General features: G+C 40.7%; 1 protein-coding gene across 5 annotated transcripts in view; it reads right to left on the reverse strand.

Moving 5' to 3' along the window:
* Nucleotides 1–20,212, reverse strand: part of DMD (dystrophin) — a 1,498,644-nt gene that overhangs the window by 8,210 nt on the left and 1,470,222 nt on the right. For all 5 annotated transcript variants that reach the window (XM_077807212.1, XM_077807209.1, XM_077807208.1 and 2 more), the window contains 3 exons: nucleotides 11,179–11,422; nucleotides 10,707–10,830; nucleotides 6,078–6,170 (listed from right to left, as the gene is read on the reverse strand). In XM_077807212.1, coding sequence (XP_077663338.1) covers nucleotides 6,078–6,170; nucleotides 10,707–10,830; nucleotides 11,179–11,422 — 461 coding nt within the window. The remainder of the gene's footprint in view (nucleotides 1–6,077; nucleotides 6,171–10,706; nucleotides 10,831–11,178; nucleotides 11,423–20,212) is intronic.

Raw genomic sequence — 20,212 nt, forward strand, 5'->3', positions numbered from 1 at the left:
ATATTCTCAAGCAATTTCATCATGGCCTGATTATGTATACAAAAGGTGGAAAGCAACCTCAGGTCCCACGGAAGAAACAGTGGGAGAGGCTCGGCCAGTACTGCACTGTGCCACCATCAGGGACTCGAGTATTGGAAAGACCTCAGGAATCTCCCTCCCTGGGGCTAACTGAACCACAGGTGTCATGGGGAAGGTTCAGCACCTGACATCTTTCTGGATGCTGGCTGGAGTGGGCAGAAGCACCCCTTTCCTGATCTGAGTTAGCTGTGAGATTCATTGTTTATGGTGGCTGAGAGAGTTCTTCCACTGATTCTGTAAAACGTGGAAAGGAGAGTTTGAACAATGATGCAAGTGCTTTGCGGACCAAATACAAACAATTATAGGATACATTTTCAGTGCTGGAAGTAGGGATTTAGCTGCACAACTTATCAGTATTCAAGCACAGCTAATGCTCTGCTGAAAGTGTGTGTGTGTGTGTGTGTGTGTGTGTGCATAAAAGTGGGATAAAAAAATAAAAGCAGACTTGCAAATGATAAATCCATTTTTGATTTATTGCCCTGAGCTCACCATAATTCTTCTAAGTAAGCCATTCTAGGCTTTTTTATTAAATGGTATCTTGACAAATTAATAATGCTGAATTTTGACCCCCAAAAAATCATTGTAATTTACAACTGGGTTTATGTTCTTCTAAGTACTTATATGACTCTTTTCACCTTAACATCTAAGCCCCTGACTGTGCACCATTGAAGTCCACAGAAACTCTGCCACTGAGTTCAGTGAGCTCAGGAGAATGTTCTTCTATGGTTCATTCATAAGCAGTATTTGCAAACCTTAGCTACAAAAAATACATTGTGGCTCACAATGAGATTTTGTTTTAAGTAGATGCAGTTCTACTGACTTCAGTGGAGTTTCATCTGCTAAACAGAGGACTGAACTTGGCCCTTATTTTTTAAAACTGCATATTGCTGCTGCTTCTTTGTAAAGCCAAGATCTCTATCTAGTGTAAATAAACTCCTTGAAGACTGTAATTTGTGCACAAGTATAGTGTGAAAAACATTTTCCTCTGTGGCCCATTATCTAGCACAGCTAAATAAACCACTGAGGTGGTATTTAATAGTACATTTCCTCTAAATGTCAGACCTCTGGCTTTGACATCTGTTTTGAGTTAGCATAGCAGCTGTCTGAGGCAGCTGCAGCAGCTGTGAATTTGCTGTGAGCAGCACAGCAATGGGAACATGGTTGGGAAACCTCAGATTAAAAGGAAAGGAAAATTCCTTAAGGACAGCAATCATCAGGTACTCAGCAGAAATTCCCCCTGCAGATATTAAACTGTTTTTAGCACCAACCTTTGGCTCTTCAAGGAGCACAGAGTTCTTTCTGTACTGTTTAAAAGCTGCTGAAAGGTTAAATTAAGAAAGAAAAAGTTATAAAAAGCTATACAGGGACATCACCTATTTTTCCCAAGATCTACTTATTGAGACCTGAGCTATGAGACAGAAATATCCAAAACACAAGTCCTGATAATAATGGGAGACTTTAACTACCCAGGCATCTGTTAGAAATGTAATGTAGCAAAACACAAAATTTCCAATAAATTCTCAGTGTACTGGGGACAATTTTTTGTTTCAGAAAGCGGAGGAAGTAACCAGAGGGACAGTTATTTTAGACTTCATTATGACCAACAGGGAAGAATTGGTAACGAATCTGAAGGTGGAACAAATTATTAAACAATCCATTTGTAAGCACCTGAGAATAATAAGGTTATAAGGAACTGTCAGCATGGATTTGTCAAGAACAAATCACGCCAAACCAACCTAATATCCTTCTTGGACAAGGTTACTGGCTCAGTGGATACAGGGGAAACAGCAGATGTGAAATATCTTGGTTTTAGTAAGGCTTTTGACCAAGTCCCACATGACACTCTCATGAACACACTAGGGAAATGTGGTCTAGATGAAAACATTATAATGTGGGTGTACAATTGGTTGAAAGACTGTACTGAAAGAATAGTTAACAATGGTTCACCGACTGAGAAGGCATATCATTCCTTCTGCAAAGGTCAGTCCTGTGTCCATCACTATTCAATATTTTCATTAATAACTTGGATAATGGAATGGAGATATGCTTATAAAATCTGCAGATGACACCAAGCCGGGAGGGGTTACAAGCGCTTGGGACAACATGATTAGAATTCAAAATGACCGTGAAAAATTTGACAATTGATCTGAATTCAACAAGATGAAATTCAGTAAAGACAACTGCAAAGTGCTTCACTTAGGAAGGAAAAATCAAGTGCACAACTACAAAATGGGAAATGATTGGCTAGGTGATAATTCTGGTGAAAAGGATTTGGGGGTTATAGTGGATCACAAACTGAATACGAGTCAACAATGTGATACAGCTGCAAACAAGGCTAATATTTTGGGGTGAATTAACAGACATGTCATTGTCCCATTCTACTTGGCACTGGTGAGGCCTCAGCTGGAGTGGTCTGTCCAATTTTGGGTGCCACACTTTAAGAAAGATGTGGACGAACTGGAGAGAGTCCAGAGCAGAGCAAAAAAAATAATGAAAGGTTTAGAAAACCTGACCTGTAAGTAAGGCAAGATTTAAAACAAAAACGGGACATACATTAATCTTGAGAAAAGACGACTAAGGGGGGAACCTGATAACAGTCTAGAAATATGTTATGGGCTTTTATAAAGTGGATGGTAATCAACTCTTCTCCATGTCCACTGAAGGAAGGATAAGAAGTAATGGGCTTAATCTGCGGCAAGGGAGATTCAGATTAGATATTAAGAAAAACTCTCTAACTATAAGGGTAGTTAAGCTCTGGAACAGGCTTCCAAGGAAGGTTGCAGAATCGCCATCATTGAAGGTTTTTAAAAACAAGTTGGACAAATATCTGTCAGGGATGGTCGAGGTTTACTTGGTGCCACCACAGCACAGGGGGCTGGATTTGATGACTTCTCAGGGTCCCTTCCAACCATGGCACCCTTCCAGTTCTCCATTTCTATGATTGTATGCTTAGTTTTCTACATGTTGCAAGACTTCCTTTACAACAAAGGTGCTAAAATTTATTCAAAATAAATGCTACCAAGTTCTGATGCTCTTTTTAATACACCTGCTCACAATCATAGAAGTTAGAGATGGAAAAGTCATATTAAATCACCAGTCCAACTCCCTGCCAGGGGATTTGTCCCTGTTATACATTTTATCATTTAAATTTCTGTTTTTGAAGTCACAAATACAATCTTTCTGTTAGGAAGTTATTTCAGAGCCTCATAGGAGCTCATTCTTAGGACACTTTTCCTGATATTTAGACTAAATTTTCCATTTTTAAACTTCACCCATGATTTTAACTGATACCTCAATGCAACCCACTACATAAATTTGCCCCCTCCTTTGTGTTAAGAAAATTAATGTATTCCTAGACTGACAAGGTGGATGAGGTAATATCGTTTATTGGACCAACTTCTGTTGCTGACAGGGACACACAAGCTTTTGAGTCACACAGCGCTCTTCCTCAGGTGTGAGAAAGGTACACCCTTGGGTTACAGCAAAATGCAAGGTGGAAGGGATTGTTTAGCATAAATAGTTGGAACATATTGTAAAGGACCATTCAAGGTAGAGTGGACTGTTAACACCTCTGCAATGATAAGACAAAAAGACAGAATTCGTGGGCCCGTGTACCACATGTTGTGATAGGCATGTGGGGGAGGGATAGCTCAGTGGTTTGAGCATTGGCCTGATAAAGCCAGGATTGTGAGTTCAGTCCTTGAGGGGGCCATTTAGGGATCTGGGGCAAATATTGGGGATTGGTCCTGCTTTGAGCAGGGGGTTGGACTAGATGACCTCCTGAGGTCCCTTTCAACCCTGATATTCTATGATTCTATGATCCATGGATTTTTGAAAGGTGAGCTGTGGGGAGCGTTAGTCATTGTAGCAGGGGAGCTATGTCTGCAGGTTGTGTCATACAGGAAAATGTTTTGTTTACTAAAACACTAATTAATATACTACAATTTTCAGCACATCGCTGCTTGCAATAGGTTCTGTACAACATTTATAGACTGTCAGTTTTATTAAGTTTTGTATACATTTTATAGGAAAAAAAATAAAATTAAAAACCCTTTTTACTCTCCATCAGCACAGAGTGGAATCTGAAATAGTGTGGTAATTTCCTTTTTTAAGTACAGGAAAATAACTGCTGCAGCTTAAACACATTAATTGTTGACTTTTGAATTGTGACCACTGTATTCCAAACATGCCTGTATTTTCAAAATGAACTTTATTCTTCAATTGCCATCAACTCTGATCAGGAAGTTTGCTACAATGAACAAGGGCTGCAGTAGTAAAACTTGGGTCCGGCTCATAAATTAATAGGAAGGACACACAGATATTTTTGGAGTGCTGAGTACTCACAAATGCCAAGGAAATCAATCGGAGCTACAGATCCCCAGCATCTTTGAAAATACGGACACTCTTTTTAGGTGCCTAAACGTGGATTTAGAAGCTAGTGTCTTTAACAGGCTCTCTGTCTTTATGGTGGGTACATCATAGGTGCAATCTGGGGATGGATATAGTGCACACATCTGTTCACCATGTTAAGGAGATCAACTCAGGTGAAAGTATTTTGCAGCAGATTTTCTTGGATAACGTTTTTTCTATATGATTTTTCTATATGATTTCCATTATCCATTTAATTCTCCAACCTCCCTTCGCTTTCTACTGTTTGTGGCGGCCTGGTTGAGGGTTATTGGTTATGGTTCGCATGGCAGAGGTCATTGCTTGGGATGAACAGGCAGGCACATCACCCTTTGGAGAAGGCACTTGGTGTGAAATTCATCTCCCTGTGCAAATGGTGTGCACAAAGCCTATGTACATCCACAAAATAAGGCAAAAGTGGGACTTCAGGTGGCATATAAGACTTATGGGGCTTCTCCACAGCAGGTGAATGTCAACCACTGTACACTGTCCAACAATCATTCCATCTCCTATCCTGAATACAAGCAATTCTCTTGGCAGCAGAATGTTTTATTCTCACTCTGAAAAGACCTTTTCTTAAATAAAAAGCTTTAAAAACCATAATTCAAATAATGTGTGTACTTATCTTCAGCAAACAAAGGGAGCAAACTTTAATAAAAACAAGAAAATTGAAAGAGGTGCTGTTTCTACACAAACACACACACACACACACACTGTACAAACTAGCAGCCAGCTTATTTTGTCTCACTTTGAACTCGAACAGCGTGAGTTCGAAAGTTTTGACTCCAACTCTAATGTTATTGGATTCGCAATCTTCTTCGAAAGAAGAAGAGAGAATAAAATACAATGAAACATAGGTCAAAAAAATACAGCAGAGAACAGACAGATTGAAAACCACAGAGGGACTGTGAAAAAAGGAACTAAGGGAAAGGAAAAAGAGGAAATTCTAAGAAAAACAGATATAGAGTGTATATTGTTAATAGGGCACTCACTAAGCTAGGTTAGAATTTTGTGGAGGTTATGTCATGTCCTTTATATACAACACAGCTTCTTTTTTGCTAGTCTTAAAAGAAAACCAACTGAATAATCTTGAGCAAAAAAATAGAGAGACAGAAGTAGTTTCTCTCTCTCTCTCTCTCTCTCTCACACACACACACCATCTACTTATACACATGTACTTGTACAGCAGGACTTCAGAGTTACGAACACCAGAGCTACAAACTGATCAGTCAACCACAAACCGCATTTGTAATCAGAAGTATGCAATCAGGCAGCAGCAGAGAAGAAGAGAAAGCAAATACAGGACAGTACTGTGTTAAACGTAAACTACTAAAAAATAAAGGGAAAGCAGCATTTTTCTTCTGCATAGTAAGGTTTCAAAGCTGTATTAAGTCAATGTTCAGTTGTAAACTTTTGAAAGAACAACCATAATGTTTGGTTCAGAGTTACGAACATTTCGGAGTTACATAAAACCTCCATTCCTGAGGCGTTCATAACTCTGAGGTTCTACTGTATATTATATTGTGTGGTCTTTAAGGAATGTATACCACCTCTTAACTGCTGATATAGTCTTCTGGGTTACTGAAGCTTACCTCTTGTACTTGGGAAGGAATTGTTAAGCTGTTCCATCACCTCCTCCAACCCTGTGCTTGTGTCCTGGGGAGGGCTGAGCAGGTCATCCTCGCCTTAAAAACAAATCCAAACCATGGCATTTATGTCACTGCAAAACCATCTGGTAAACGTATCATTGTGGTACTTTTCTTTCACGTACCTTATGGAGGCTGTACACTTGAAATAAATCCTCCTGGCTAATATCCAGTCTAAATTTTAAGGGTTAATTTTGTCACCAAATGTTATATGCTTTCCATTTTAATGAAGCTGTGTAAAATCAGGCAAATCTGCATCTTAAACTTTAATTCATTAAACAAATGCCAGGATTACTTGATCTGGGGAAAACTGGGGAAAATGTCTGCTAAGAGGAGGGAGTTCATATAAATTACGGTCCTTGTTTCAGTTTTCCTCATTCCATTACTGGTACCAATTTTTGCTGTTGTGAGCAATGCTGTTTGAGCAGCTCTCTGATGGTGTTGGCTTCATGTTAGGAATGCTTTGCCTAGCAGAGTAAATCTGCATCAACATTAATATTTCTGACAGTTTAATTGCATCAGATTGGTGCTCCAGGAACACTCAACTGGACTGTGAAAGATTTTAAAAACAGTTCAAACAAAGCAAAATCCATATGTCCCTTTGAATGATTCCTATAATCTGATTATAAGGCAGAAGTTTACTGGGAAGTTCAGAAGACTTCATCTTTACAGATATTTTTATGTTTTCAAATAACCAAATGCCATCTGCCCAATCGTACAGGAAAGGGTAATTTTGCTTAGTTTTTAATCTGAAGCTTAATAGCAATAAAGTGCTTAAAAAGCAGAGTTTCTAAAAGGAGAATACACCTGGAGGTTCTCTATGAGTGAGATTCTCTCTTATTTGTCTAATCCCCATTAAGACACAAAAGCTGCTTTGCCATCTGTAATAACCCAAGCAGAGATGCATCAGCATTTTGAAAATTATTTGAGCCTTTGTCCCATTGCACAGTCCTCTATTATTAGTGTAGAATACACCTGGCATCTTACCTCACTGGACTTGAAAAAGCAATGCCACCTAAAGAATATTAATGCTACCAACCCTCCCCCCTATTTTTGATACTCCATGTCAGTGAAATCTCTACTACAAGGACACAACAAAATCCAAATCTTATATCACTGCTTCTGTCAGCCTTAGTATACATCTCAGCTTTGGACCAGAAGACTGTGGATTCAAGTCTTACGGCAGGAAGTATTTTCATACAAAATTTTGCCCAATTAGAGGTGTTGTCCTTTGAAAACTTAACAAAGCCAGAGTCACTTTTCCAGCCTCTGATGGATGTCAAGGTGGAAATTCAGAGCCAGATTTTGCCACGACTCAGGCTGAATACTTGAATCAGCCTGGATAAAGAAGGCAGAATCTGGCCCTAAAGATCCAAATATATATTTTCACAGAATAGGGAATAATCCTACTGTGTTCTGGCTAACATTAATCACCTGAGTAAGGACAAGCACTAATGTCCAAAGTGGTACTGTTAAGCACAGATACAAGTTTAGCTGTATATGCCCCAAAGGTCAATATATGTTTATTTACAACATATTCACTGCTCCTATCTTAATGCTAAGTGCCTAAAATTTACTTTTAACTTGTGGTTAAATATAGTTTAAATTGTATTTAAATAAAATAGTGAAACCGGACATCATACAAACAGCCTCCAACAACAACTAAAAGACTTCCTCTATATTGCTTTCATTAACAAAAACTACACTGCCCCAACCAGCCTTCCTCACCCCCTTCACTAGGTCCAATCCACTCCCAATTCCCATAAAAGGTATGGGGGAAGAGTTAGCTCTTACAATGTGTTCTGAAGGTCCCTAAGTCCGCGCTACGGTGCACTAAATTGGGAAGCGAGTCCCAAAGCCAAGTACCCCTCACCAAAACCTATTTTCTCGCCAAGTGTCTCTCATACTCAGGAGTAAACTGTTAGATCAAGTACCTTAGATGGCCCAAGTGCTGCAGTACTGATTGGTGGAGTTTGAAAGGCAAAACCAACACTGTAAGACTTACCCAGGAATCAGCTGATAGCCAGTGCAGATCAAGGAGCACTGGCGTAATGTGCTTTGTTTGCAAAACTACTTAGTGAGTAGGTTGCTGCATGACTTTTCCATATGTTTTAACAGTGTAGCTCCATGGAGAGCACATTGCAGTAAATTAACCTTGAGATTACAATGACCTGGATAACCGTAGCAGAGTCTACTCCCCACAAGAGAAGGCTTCCTTACCAAAAGGAGATGGTAAGAAACGACTACTACCAAACTCAATGTTCTTTAGAGAGCTTTGGAATACACTCTTTGCATGACAAAGATTTAAAACTATACTCTGATCTAGGCTATAGAGGATTCCCCCCTTCAGCACTCTGAAGTGGACAGACCTAATGCCTCCAATCTTTTGGGCTGAGAGAGCAACTTATGACAAACTGTAACAGTGAAAAGTGCTGCACATTAGCATAGCTAAAAAGATCCTATGTGATCTTTGTTCCACGGTACTGGAATGCTGCTTCCCTGTGACGTCTCATTACGATTACACTGAAATCAAACAAACATCTTACTGTCCTCCTACATTTTTGTCTCAGAAAACTAATTTAGGTCTAACAAATTATTTTAAATGGGTGTCATCTTTACAGGATGCACAATGAGAATCCATTTACTGTATGTTTGGCCTAACTAATGACACAACAAAGATCTATACATCTGTTAATAAGAAGGCTGGTAACTGCTGACTTTCTGGTTTTTACATATCTTTAAGTAATAGATTTTATGGAAAAAGGGAAAACACATAGAAAGAAGTAATTAAATGGCCATGAAATGATTAAGCTCATCACAATTCATTTCTTCAGACACTAATCTAAACCATATTAGTATGTCTGTAAAAATTTGTGTATATAGTGCAGGGTAACTAAAGTAAGAAGCAAACAAGCAATTTCAGTAATAACTTCTCTCCCTCTCCCCCACCTTTGCTCATTACTGTACTCTCCTCTCACCCCTAGTTTTAACTTCAAGATCACTTCAGCACTACACAGTCTCTCAAAGATACATTACTCCACACTGGTTATTGTAGGAAGTCCCTACCTAGTCAATTTTGTTGCCCCAGTCATGCATATGATGATGGTAGAATTACCACTCACAAGGTAGCAGAAGTCGTCCAATATGGGGGTAAATTTGCCACCTCCATTTAATTTAAGACTGACAACAAGTTCTCTAAACACACACACACACCTCTGCATCTGAATGAAATTATGTTTTACAGTGTGATACAGGAAAACATTAAATTCCCCCATTTTTTAATAAAAGGAAAAACAGCTTACTGCATATTAGTTATCTGTACAACTCAGAATATTTCCAATAGGCTTAAAATTGTTTCTTTTGTGAAGCTATTGGTACTTTGAGGTCATCGAATTAAATCATCTTATTGAAGAATACACTGCTAAAGCTTATGCTCAAATAAATTTGTTAGTCTCTAAGGTGCCACAAGTACTCCTTTTCTTTTTGCTTTACTTAAAAGTAATTCCTGGTTACTGGGTGTGACCTGGAGAGACAGACCCCCGTAGAAACCTGTCAGGGTCTCCATGTCAAAGGCTGATGACTGCCTGGCAAAATAGGTATGCATATAAGCAGTTGATTCTTTTCAAGATATGTTTTCTCTGTAATACTTTTGTTCTGAATAAATAATACTTTACTTTATGAAATCTGGCTGGTCATTGGTTAACCCTGTCACAACCCCTGGGAAAGAACAGGGTAGCAGGTGCTGAACTAAACTCAGCTATGCTCAGGTGATCACAGTGAACTACAGGAAACTGCAGACTTAATCTCCATTTTGGAGGAAGTGGATTGCAGGATCCTGTCTGGAGGAAGGTGATGACTAGAGCCTAAGTGGTGTGGCGTGGCGTGTCCTCAAGGAGGCCATGAAGGGTCCGAGGTGCAGTTACCTCAGGAACCATGACATTGGGTAATAAATATCTATCAGATAGGAAACTACAGCAGAAACGTTACCAAAACAAAAATACCAACCATTATTCATTGAAGACTGTTGCTGAATAAACCTTTCTCCACAACCAATCTGTGATTTACCTTTATAAATATATTTATAAAAGCTACGAGGTGGGTGTTCCTTGTTAGTGGCCTCTCACTCAGTTCTATTTATCTGAGCAATGATGCATTAAAATAAGATCACATCAATTAACCATGTGAGATGGCTGATCATTTTTTAAAATCACTTAGTCATAAGTAAGACTGTGTCCGTGTAAATCAGATTTGATCAAATTTATTAGCTTAGAGGTTATCTGAACGGCTTGCTTTAGCTTTTTCTTGGTACCTGTTTTTCAAATACAAGCCCTGATGGAACTTTCTGTTTGATGTCAAAATATCTGTGACACTGCACCATGGTTAAATACAAAAGCCTACATCATGATATACAATGGAGAAATAGCCAACTAAAGTCAATGCCCACTGCAAATACCCACTGTTGTTTGTATTAACAACTGAATAAAATCTTTACTATCCTTAGTTAATTTTTTGGTGTCCTACACTGTAAAATATAAATATAAATCTCTCATGACAGTTTGAACACTGTCATCTTACCCATGGTTTCTGAAGTCTGGCTGCCGACTACGCGGAGAAGCATTGGCTGACTGCTATCTGACCTCTGTAAGGAGGTAGAAGGAGAAGATAGTGTTGTACCATTCACCTTGGAATCTGCCTGGGGCTGAGACAGCAGAATAAAACAAGGTGGTTATTCACAGCTGAACACATTTGAGCAAATTTTTCTATTTCCATATTTTGTATCTATTCTACATTGGTTACACAGCAATTTTATTCAATACATTTCAATGGGCTATGGATCCAAATTCTAAATTAAAAAAGATACTGCATTGCGTTCACACACCAGTGAGCGTATCTTACCACTTGCAGTCTACAGTAAGATCAAGTTCCTCTCGCTGACTACACTTCACAGATATCACTTCTTGATGTGCTACAGTTATTGATAACATTTCAAACTCTGCTTTGGAAAAATCTTTCTTTAGCTTTCCAAAGGGAAAACCCAAGGACTTACCTGTTCCAGCAGCTGCCTCAGCCTGTGCAGCTGTGACTCCAGCTGCTTGTTGTGATCTTCCAGAATCTGCATCCTGGCTTCCAGGCGGCCCTTGTGCTGTCGAAGCAGCTTGGCTTCTGCAATGAGCTCAGCATCACGAGGACTCTGAGGGGAGATGGGCATCATCTCAGGTGGGGATGGCAGTGGAGAGAGTCCTTTGTGATCATGCTGTTGCTTCAATCGGTCGTATTCAGCCTGCAGGTTTCTGTTAATGTCAAAAAAAGGAAAGCCTTGCCTTTACAAAGTAGACTAGTACAACATATTCCATACCCTGGCTATAGCAGTCAGAATGCACACCACACATATAATTATTAGGAACAGGCACAGTCTGGGATTTAAGCCCATCCAAACCACCTGCCTTCAAGTCTGCTGAAACTAACCTACAAAGTTTGAGTTTGGTTTGACAGAGGTAAGGTACCAACTTGTACAGGTTTTCACACGGGGATGTCAGGATGTTGCCCTGAAACACAGATATCATTGTCAGGTCTCTGGTTCATAAGAGTTCTGAACTCCCTGACCAGAGCATGGGTGGCAGGTTAGGGGTGACTATGCTCTAGAATTCCTTCCCAAAGCATAAGCAGGAGGTGTGGTTCAGCTTCCAGTCTGCTGAACTTTGTAGTTAACAGCAGACAATGAACCATTTGCTCATTTTTAATAAGTGTGAATACTGTGAAATGTGAATGCTACTATTTGATCACATAATACACGGTATATACAATACTAGTAATGCACTTATATAGCACTTTGCAAACACAAATTCATTTTCACACCACCGCAGTGAAGGATTTGGCAAGAATTATTCTAATTTACAGATCAGAAAACTGAGGCAGAGAGAATCACACAGCAAGCCAGTGGCAGAACTTGGATTTGCAACTTGCACAGAGAACTTGCAACTCTGTGCTCATTCACCACAGAAGACCAAGCGGCCTCCCTTACATTTACCATAAACTAGATTTTCAGACCAACTGTTAGAACGGGTAATCGAGTAACAGAGGAACAGGCAATGAGCTGACCTGTTAAATTAGACTTATATTTCTGTTAATATTTGAATAGCTGGGCTATACACAGCATTCTCTGAATGCCACATTTCTGCCATCACTTTACTACCCTGTTAATCCTGCATTGGGCTAACTGTTCTTCTAGTCAGTCTCTTGACTAAAACACTCCAGAGGATTAATATCAGATGTCAGGCCAAAAAACATCATGGTGAAGAAATTCTACTGAGCACTTGAAACAAGAACGTTTCCCTGGTGAGTAGTTACTTGGTTTTCTTTTTAAGGTCACCCTCTGCATGTTCTGCAGAATAGAGGAGGTGAAAAGTCAGAACCCTGTTATGGACAATCCAGGCCATCTTACAACTGAAGAAATAAAATTTCGTAGCAGCAATCTTCACACAAAGGGGAAACATAATAAACTGTATTGGGATTTTACTGCTATGGTGTCCCTTTACTACTTCCCAGAGGGAAAGATGGTACCACAGACCTCATAACTGCTTACTTGCCAAAAGTAGTGGCCTAGATTTTCTTATTTTTTAAAGCTCCTATTATATGCTCTGGTTCAGATAGAGTAGAAGCTGTGAAAACAGAGACCTTTTTCTTATTCCTGCCAGTGAACCCAAATTCACATTTACCTTCTGATCTAGAGGCTTAAAAACACCCCAGAAACCCTACTGCAAGTTTTATTAAACTGGGGAATGCTTAGAAAGATATAGAAGTGCGTCCACATTACATGAATGGTTCTGGAGCGGAGGCTGTAACATGAGACAAGATTCTCCAACATGAAGTTTAGCAGTGCTAAAGGAGCTGGACATCTTGCCTGCTCCAAACAGGAGGAGAGGACCTACGCTTGCTCTGAAGTCAAACATGTTATGTATAATTTCCCATGGACAAGAAAGTGGTGTCAAGAATAATGAGAAGTTACTTACCAGTAACTGTTCTTTAAAAATGTTACATCTGCATAGTCACACTTGTGGTATTGGTGCTTTCTTAGGATGAGCTGTGGCATTTTCTAGAGAACAGTGCCCACTGAGGACATTCATCCCCGCCCCCTCTCTGCCCCCCAGTCCTCCCCTTGTAGAGGATTGTCAGTATGAAAGGGGGAATGGCTCCACTCACCCTTCAGTTCCTCCCCTAAATTTTGGAATTCTTTCTCTGATAATGGGGGAAGGTGTGTTGTGAGAATTTACAGAGGTGACACACTTAAAGTTACTGGTAAGTAAGCTCTCTCTTTGAGCTTCTCACTAGCATGCAGAACAACACCCAGGAAGGCTAAAGAGTTCTAGATGAATGGGGACTGCAAAACTGCCATATCAGCTCTGGATGAGAAGTCACAAGAGTGTTAGAAGCGATCACAATTTCTCTCTACAAGATCAGACTTTTGCAAGGGAAGCACTTTTGCTTCAAGCACATATAGAGCTTCCAGCTTTTCAAATTCTGTGGAAAAGACAGAAGGCCTGCAATGAATGCTGTCTTCCGGATAGTTGAATATCTTTTGATATATCCAGATGAATGAATACCCAGTGAGTCATAACAATGGTGTAAAAGCAACTTGGGAAATACAGACAGATTAGTGGCCTGTATGAGGTGGAAACAGAGATGATGACACGGACCATACCATATTTCCCTATGGTATATAGGGGACAGAGGATTGGCATTTGGCCTGTTTCTCATTAAGTCCATAGGCTGTAGCTACGGCTATGACGAATGCAGACCTGAGGTCCAAAGAGCTTTGTGAAACAAAATTCCAATCCCGAAGCAAAAGAGAACCATGCACTAGAGTGAATATCCGTGGGGCAGCTAAATGAATATACCTACCCTGTGGTGTTCATACTACAGCCAAAGGCTTAGCTGTAAAGAAATCCAGATTCCTTTGGGGCAGCCATCTACTCAAAACACTTACCTCAAGTAACGCTCATCGTACATGGAGCAACCTTTCAATACACTAGGGTATTTCAAAGTGAGTGAAGACCAAAGTCTAGATACAGACATGAATGCCCTGATGTCTAAGACAGAGGAAGCCAGGAGAGAAGAGTTCTTACTCTCTCATTTTTTAAAAGCATGTTGCTTAAAAGGAAAGCATCTCATGGATCCTTGTGGTGAGCTGGGCTGATTTTGAACTCTGGCTCGGTTAGAAGAGGTGATATATGCCTAACGTCACCTTTTAGGTAGCAATTTTCACGTGCTGTCTGGCCAAGAAACAGCACCCCACACACAATTCCAAGGAATTGGTGTTCTTTATCATAGGCTGTGTCTACAGTAGTGCATTTACGGCCACACAGCTGTATCGGTGCAGCTGCAACGCTGTAAGATTGCTTGTGTAGCCGCTCTATGCTGATGGCAGACAGCTCTCTCCTGTCGACATAATAAACCACCTCAATGAGTGGCCGTAGCGACGTAGGTGGCAGAAGCTCTCCCGCCGACACAGTGCTGTGCACACTGGCACTTATGCTGGTGAAACGTATGTCCCTCGGGGTTGTTTTCTTCACACCCCTGAGCAACATAAGTTTTGCCAGCACAAGTGATAGTGTCGACATGGCCTCAGCTGAGAATCCCAGATCTACCGGTTAAGTGCTTTCCAATGAGGTGCTGCTGCTCTCGGAGTGCTCAGAATCAGGTAAACTTCGAACGCTATAAAAACACTTCTAAGACACCTGCACCTGAAACTGACTGCTTGCCATACCCAAACAGCAGATCAAAGTCCAGGATTTTCCTGGCATGACAGCAGAATAGGTTCCAGGATTTCCACATCAGAGATGTTGCGCAAGAGGGATGAATCCAGCTGGAACAGAAACCTTCAGTGGCAAGGCCATGAGGTTCCAGGAGCAGCTGCCAAAATTTCTCTCTCTCTCTCTTTTTTTCATTTTTTTTAAAGTTTATTTATTTTAAATTGTTGCTCCTTGGAAGCTCTGCGATGTGCAGAGCAGCAAAGAGCAGCTGATTGTGCATAAATAAAACAAGCATGTGCAGATTCAGTAATCCAGCAGTGATAGTGGTCAACAACAGTGGAGCAGACTCTAGAAAAGCTATTTATAGCCTGTCTTCGGAAACAAAACATTGATGCTGGTGTGTGGAACTGACATGTCTCCAGACAGTAATAGTCTTGGCCAATTTCTAAAGCAGGGCATCAACCTCAGATTAGAAGTCAGTCATTTTCAGAGCCAATAAATGATACAGCACTAAATGAGGTGCAGCAGGTTTCAGATACACCTCAGTCTGGGCCTGGGAATGGTTCACAAGGTATCAGCCCTGTGGGTGTCTGGGCACTCAAGGACACCTTGCTTGGGGAACCCAGCTGACGGGTCTGGAGACAACAAGGGCTATTTTGGGCACTGCTCAGAACCTCAGCCTGGAAATGAGAACAGTTCTACTGATTTCACCTGGAGGGAACCCACAAAAGAAATGTGTCGAGCCTCAGCAGGCTTGTGGAGTAAATCCTCAGAGAACTGTTTACATAAGGTTAAACATTTAACACTGGAAAAACTCCCGGGCAGGAGACACCAGATGATCAGGGGGCTATCGTACTATCTATATAAACGGTGCCACGTTCTCAGCACCAGACTCAATCTACATAAGTGTGTGGGGGGAGAAGGAAGGGGAAGCTCTTAGCTTTTTTTTGCTAGACAGCGTGTCACAGAATGCAATTGGTGATGGTGTCTGAAAAATCAAGGGTACTGGATCTTTGCCATGGGACTCAGCTGACCATGACAAATCAGAGAATTTGGGTGACACTGATGTAGGCTGCAACATCCCTTTGGTAAGTGGCACTTCACAACTGACAGTGCTAAAATTGGACCTAGTTGACCTGGGCAAACCTTGGGGACCTGGGTATTGGTGATACTTGGAAGTGGTGTATTCAAGTTAATGATACTGGGTGTTAGGCACAAACTATATTGGCTCAGACAGATCATAGGCTCCTAGTGCCACTTGAGTTGGGTATGGAACCTCTTCAGCTAGGGGACAACTTTAGTGCCGCTTACACAATTTTGACTGCTGGGACGCTGGCACTGTTCTCAGCCAGGTAAGACCCAGTACATGAATGCTGCTTAAGATGGGCACAGAGTGATTCAGGCTCATAGGTATCCAAACCTGGACTTATACATTGCCAGAGTTAGTTGACTAGGCTTGAGGAGCCTCCCTCATCAACAGCTGTGTGTGAGGCAGCCCTCCGGCTCGTGTGGGTCAAACAATACCCTTGCCTGACTGGTATAATTTCTTATTTGTTCTTCTTACAAAAGAAAAAAAAAACTAATAAGGGAAGCTTCAAGGATGTTGTATGCAATCTGAGCTCACTTCCACTTTGGAGGTTAAAATGGAACTGAAGAGTGGTTGGGGCCACTCCCCCTTTAATATCTGCTGTGAGCAGTTGAACAGGCAAGGACAAGATTCTGCAGCTCAACACCAGGAGGTGCCAGTCCCACAAGCAAGAATATACAGGAGCCAGTAAAAGAAAAACTGCAGGTTAAAGGAAATAAAATTTGTACAATGAAGGGGGATGTGTGTGTGAAGCATAGCTAACTGGAAAATATAATTAGAGCTGCTATGCAGTGCTCACTGCTATTGTCTATTGCTCAGACCTATTCTGCAGTACGAACGGGATCCTTCTTTCCACTTGGGACATTCGTGTTTTTATTTTCGCTGTGCTCGTGGAGAATAAGTCACCTGGCCTGAGTGGTGACGTACTAAAAATAGATGAATCTTGCATTGCAATCTGAAGGAAGACAAAGCATGAGTTCATTCTGAGTTTCTGTTACAGGTAGTCATACTCTCTTCACTGAGAATATGTTGTCTCTAGCTGCGTGTTTAGTTTTGGGTATTGATAGCCACATTTTATCAGCTGATCTTAGTGTTCTAAGAGCGAAGCAGTAGCAAAAAAGGCAAAGGAAAAATATCAGTGGGACTGATTCTATTGGACTGGGGACTGGCTGATTTACTTAAACAGGAAAGGAAAGTTAAAAATGCAAAATGGCAGATTGTATTTTGAATGCCATTGTAGAAATTTCTTCGGGGAAAAAAGAAATCATCTAATTATTTTTTACTAGCTCTGGAGAACAGATTTACCCTGTGCAGAAAAAAAGAAATGTTGTAGGGTAGGCTTTTAAGGCATTGCTCACGCCAGTGAGAATTAGGCATTCATGCTCAGAAAAAAAAAAGCATTTCTTAAAAGCTTTAGATACAAAAGGGAAAGTAAAAGGAAAGGAGATAAAAGCATAATCCTCTCAAAATGAGAGTGAGCGAGTACTGGCAATATTCTATAATCCAGACTCACTAGACACAATTCAGGCCAGGTGACTATACCTTGGCAATGGACGTGACAGCCTAAGAAAGCTGACAAGCCTTCTGATCACTAGGCAAATAGGGTGTATTTTACTAAAAGACAAAGAGAAGAAAGAAAAGTAGACGTGTGCCTCATTTAAACATTCACAAAGTAAACAATATGGAGCATATGCAATTCAGCTTTAAATCCATGCAGCTATAAGGAGTTTGATAACTCACTCATGAGTTATTAATAGCATCCATCACTTGTGGGATTGTTTGGTAATAGAACTCCCAGTGCACCCCACTGTTAAGAAATCACTTCTGGGGGCTTCAGGGGTTGTGTGGATAGGTGTTACTTTTAATCCTCCTCACAGAAAGTCACAGGTTTATGACTCTACCTCATTCTGATGCCATTGTTTGCATACGATACTCCATCCCTCACAGATTTATCTGGAAGTAGTTTACAAATAACCTGGCAATAAAAACATTTTTATGAACTAGAACAAATTAGGCACTTTGCTTTGAAGAAGCTAGAATTCTGATAACAGCAGAAATTAGGGAACAGCACTGGATTACAACCAAAGAGTATCCTCTCTTATGTACAGAGAGACTGAGAGGCTCTTTCACACAAATATTTAGCGACTGTATTGCCCTGGGGAGACTTTTTCATCTGTTGTTCCTGATTAGTTGTTCCTACATTAAGGAAGTCTTATTTTGAAATGCAAGGCACAAACCCCAGATGGACTGTTCAGAACATCTATGTTAGGGTTTTATACTGCTATTTACACTGTAACATCTTTCCAGTTTAAGAGCAGGAGTTTTTTTCCTCTCTGTTTGAACTGATTTGGCTTGGGTGGGTTGCTTGTTTTTGTGCATGTAGGGGATACACTTTTTTCTTCCTCAGTGATTCATAGTTAGGTGGCCCACATCACTTTTATAAGAACTAAAACCACAATGTAAGGTTTTGGTTATATTTGATTACTTGTCCAAAACTTCCCAGGCACGTATGCTAGCTACATGAAATATATGATTGATTGATTTAAAACCATTGGTTCTCCTCCACTTTGGGAAATGTCTGGGCTTTTTATATTCTGTATTAGAACATCAAGAGCTCCCCCTCTATCTCTTCAATCTCACCACTGCTCAGTGAGCAAGAGCATGTCTGTCTGTAGCTCCTGCCATCTGGAACAGCCTCCTTATACCCCTCTGTCTCACTGAGCCTCCATCTCATCTCAAGTCTCATCTAAAGTTAGTCTTTTCTCCTTTGCCTGTTCTTCATTTCTCACTCTGCTGTTTATTATGTAACTCTGCAGTGTATATGAAAGCAGCTCTGCCAAATATCATTGTATTGTCCTTGGTCTGAATGATTTGTAAGCCTGTGAAGTTTCATTAAGCTCCAGATGCTGTACAAAGGAAAGGGTCAACCAATACTTTCACAAAGGGATAGTGTGGGTGACACAGGAGCCAGTCAGCTCTAATACCAGAGTTCATGATGTAGGCTTTAATTTATTATTATTTGTATTACACTGGGTCCCTTTGTGCTGCGTGCTGAACACACACATAGGGGCCGTAAGATTTTACGGTCTGAATTAAAACAAGATGCAACAACTGAGTGTTACAAACAAATGGAGAGAAAGGAGGAGTAACAATGAGTTATAAAGAGTAGCTCTGAGCATAATTTACAGGCTTTTTTTGGGGGTGTGTGTTAAGGGTATTAGTGACCCCTCCCGGCACAGTTGTGTGCAGGGTTCTAGTGCGGACAGAGCCGTCAAAAATGGTATTTGTGGGGAAAGCAGTATTATCTGTGGTTCTGTTGGAGCACGGTTCTTGGACAGATGTATGGCCCCCAGTCTGTGGTGTGCGCTTAGCGCAAACCAAAAAGGAATTGCAAAAATAGCTTTGTGTTTTTCCCTTATCCTGGGGCTATGTGGGTGCCAGATCAGTCTGTTTCAGGCTGTTCTAATTTATGCCAGCTGCCAAAGCCTCCCAGAGGCTGTTCTGGCAGTCAAGGATCAGCTGGGCCTAACGAAGTCTCAGTCACAACCTCTATGCTGGTGGCTAGGAGTCAGTGTGGCGTAAGAGCCATTACAACAGATCTGTGCCACGCAAAGAATTCTGTATGCAGAGGCAATCTGCAGTGTTGCAAACTCTTGCAATTATTGCGTGAGTTTTGTGATAATGAATGGTGTTCTAAAAATCTCAGTTCCTGAGGCAAGGAGGCAAGACTACAGGAGAATCTCCCTTTTAATTTAACAGCAGCAAAAATTTCTAGCCCTCATGGCAGAAGAAAAAAAGCCTGAAAAGGTCAATCAAGTGCACCCTAAAGACTCAGAAATCTATTTTCTTTAAATCTTATGACTTTGGGGGAACTGAGTCATGATTTTTCAATTCTCGGGGTCTCAATATTAAATCTGCCAGTGACCAGATCTGCCAGGCTTAGCGTTGGTTTATGCTGTTTGAGTGAAGCAACAGAGCCCCCAAATTGCGGCTACAGTGTTTTGATGTTGTCAAAACCCACTTGAGCCTTTGCTATGAAAGGTAAAGAAAAGCTAGGAATGGAAAGTTAAATTAGGAGGAAATGAAGAAAAAGGTGTCTGCCACCAAAGGATTAAGAAGCGGGTAACATAGTAAAAGTATTAAAAATTCACATCTTAGCTAACGTGGCACAATATTACCTCTGTGCAGAGGACCATCACAAGGCCTGTGCACCATTTATGTCCACCAGAGGGAACAGGGGAAAT

This window comes from Eretmochelys imbricata, chromosome 1, assembly GCF_965152235.1.
Source record: "Eretmochelys imbricata isolate rEreImb1 chromosome 1, rEreImb1.hap1, whole genome shotgun sequence".
Classification (NCBI taxonomy): domain Eukaryota; kingdom Metazoa; phylum Chordata; order Testudines; family Cheloniidae; genus Eretmochelys; species Eretmochelys imbricata.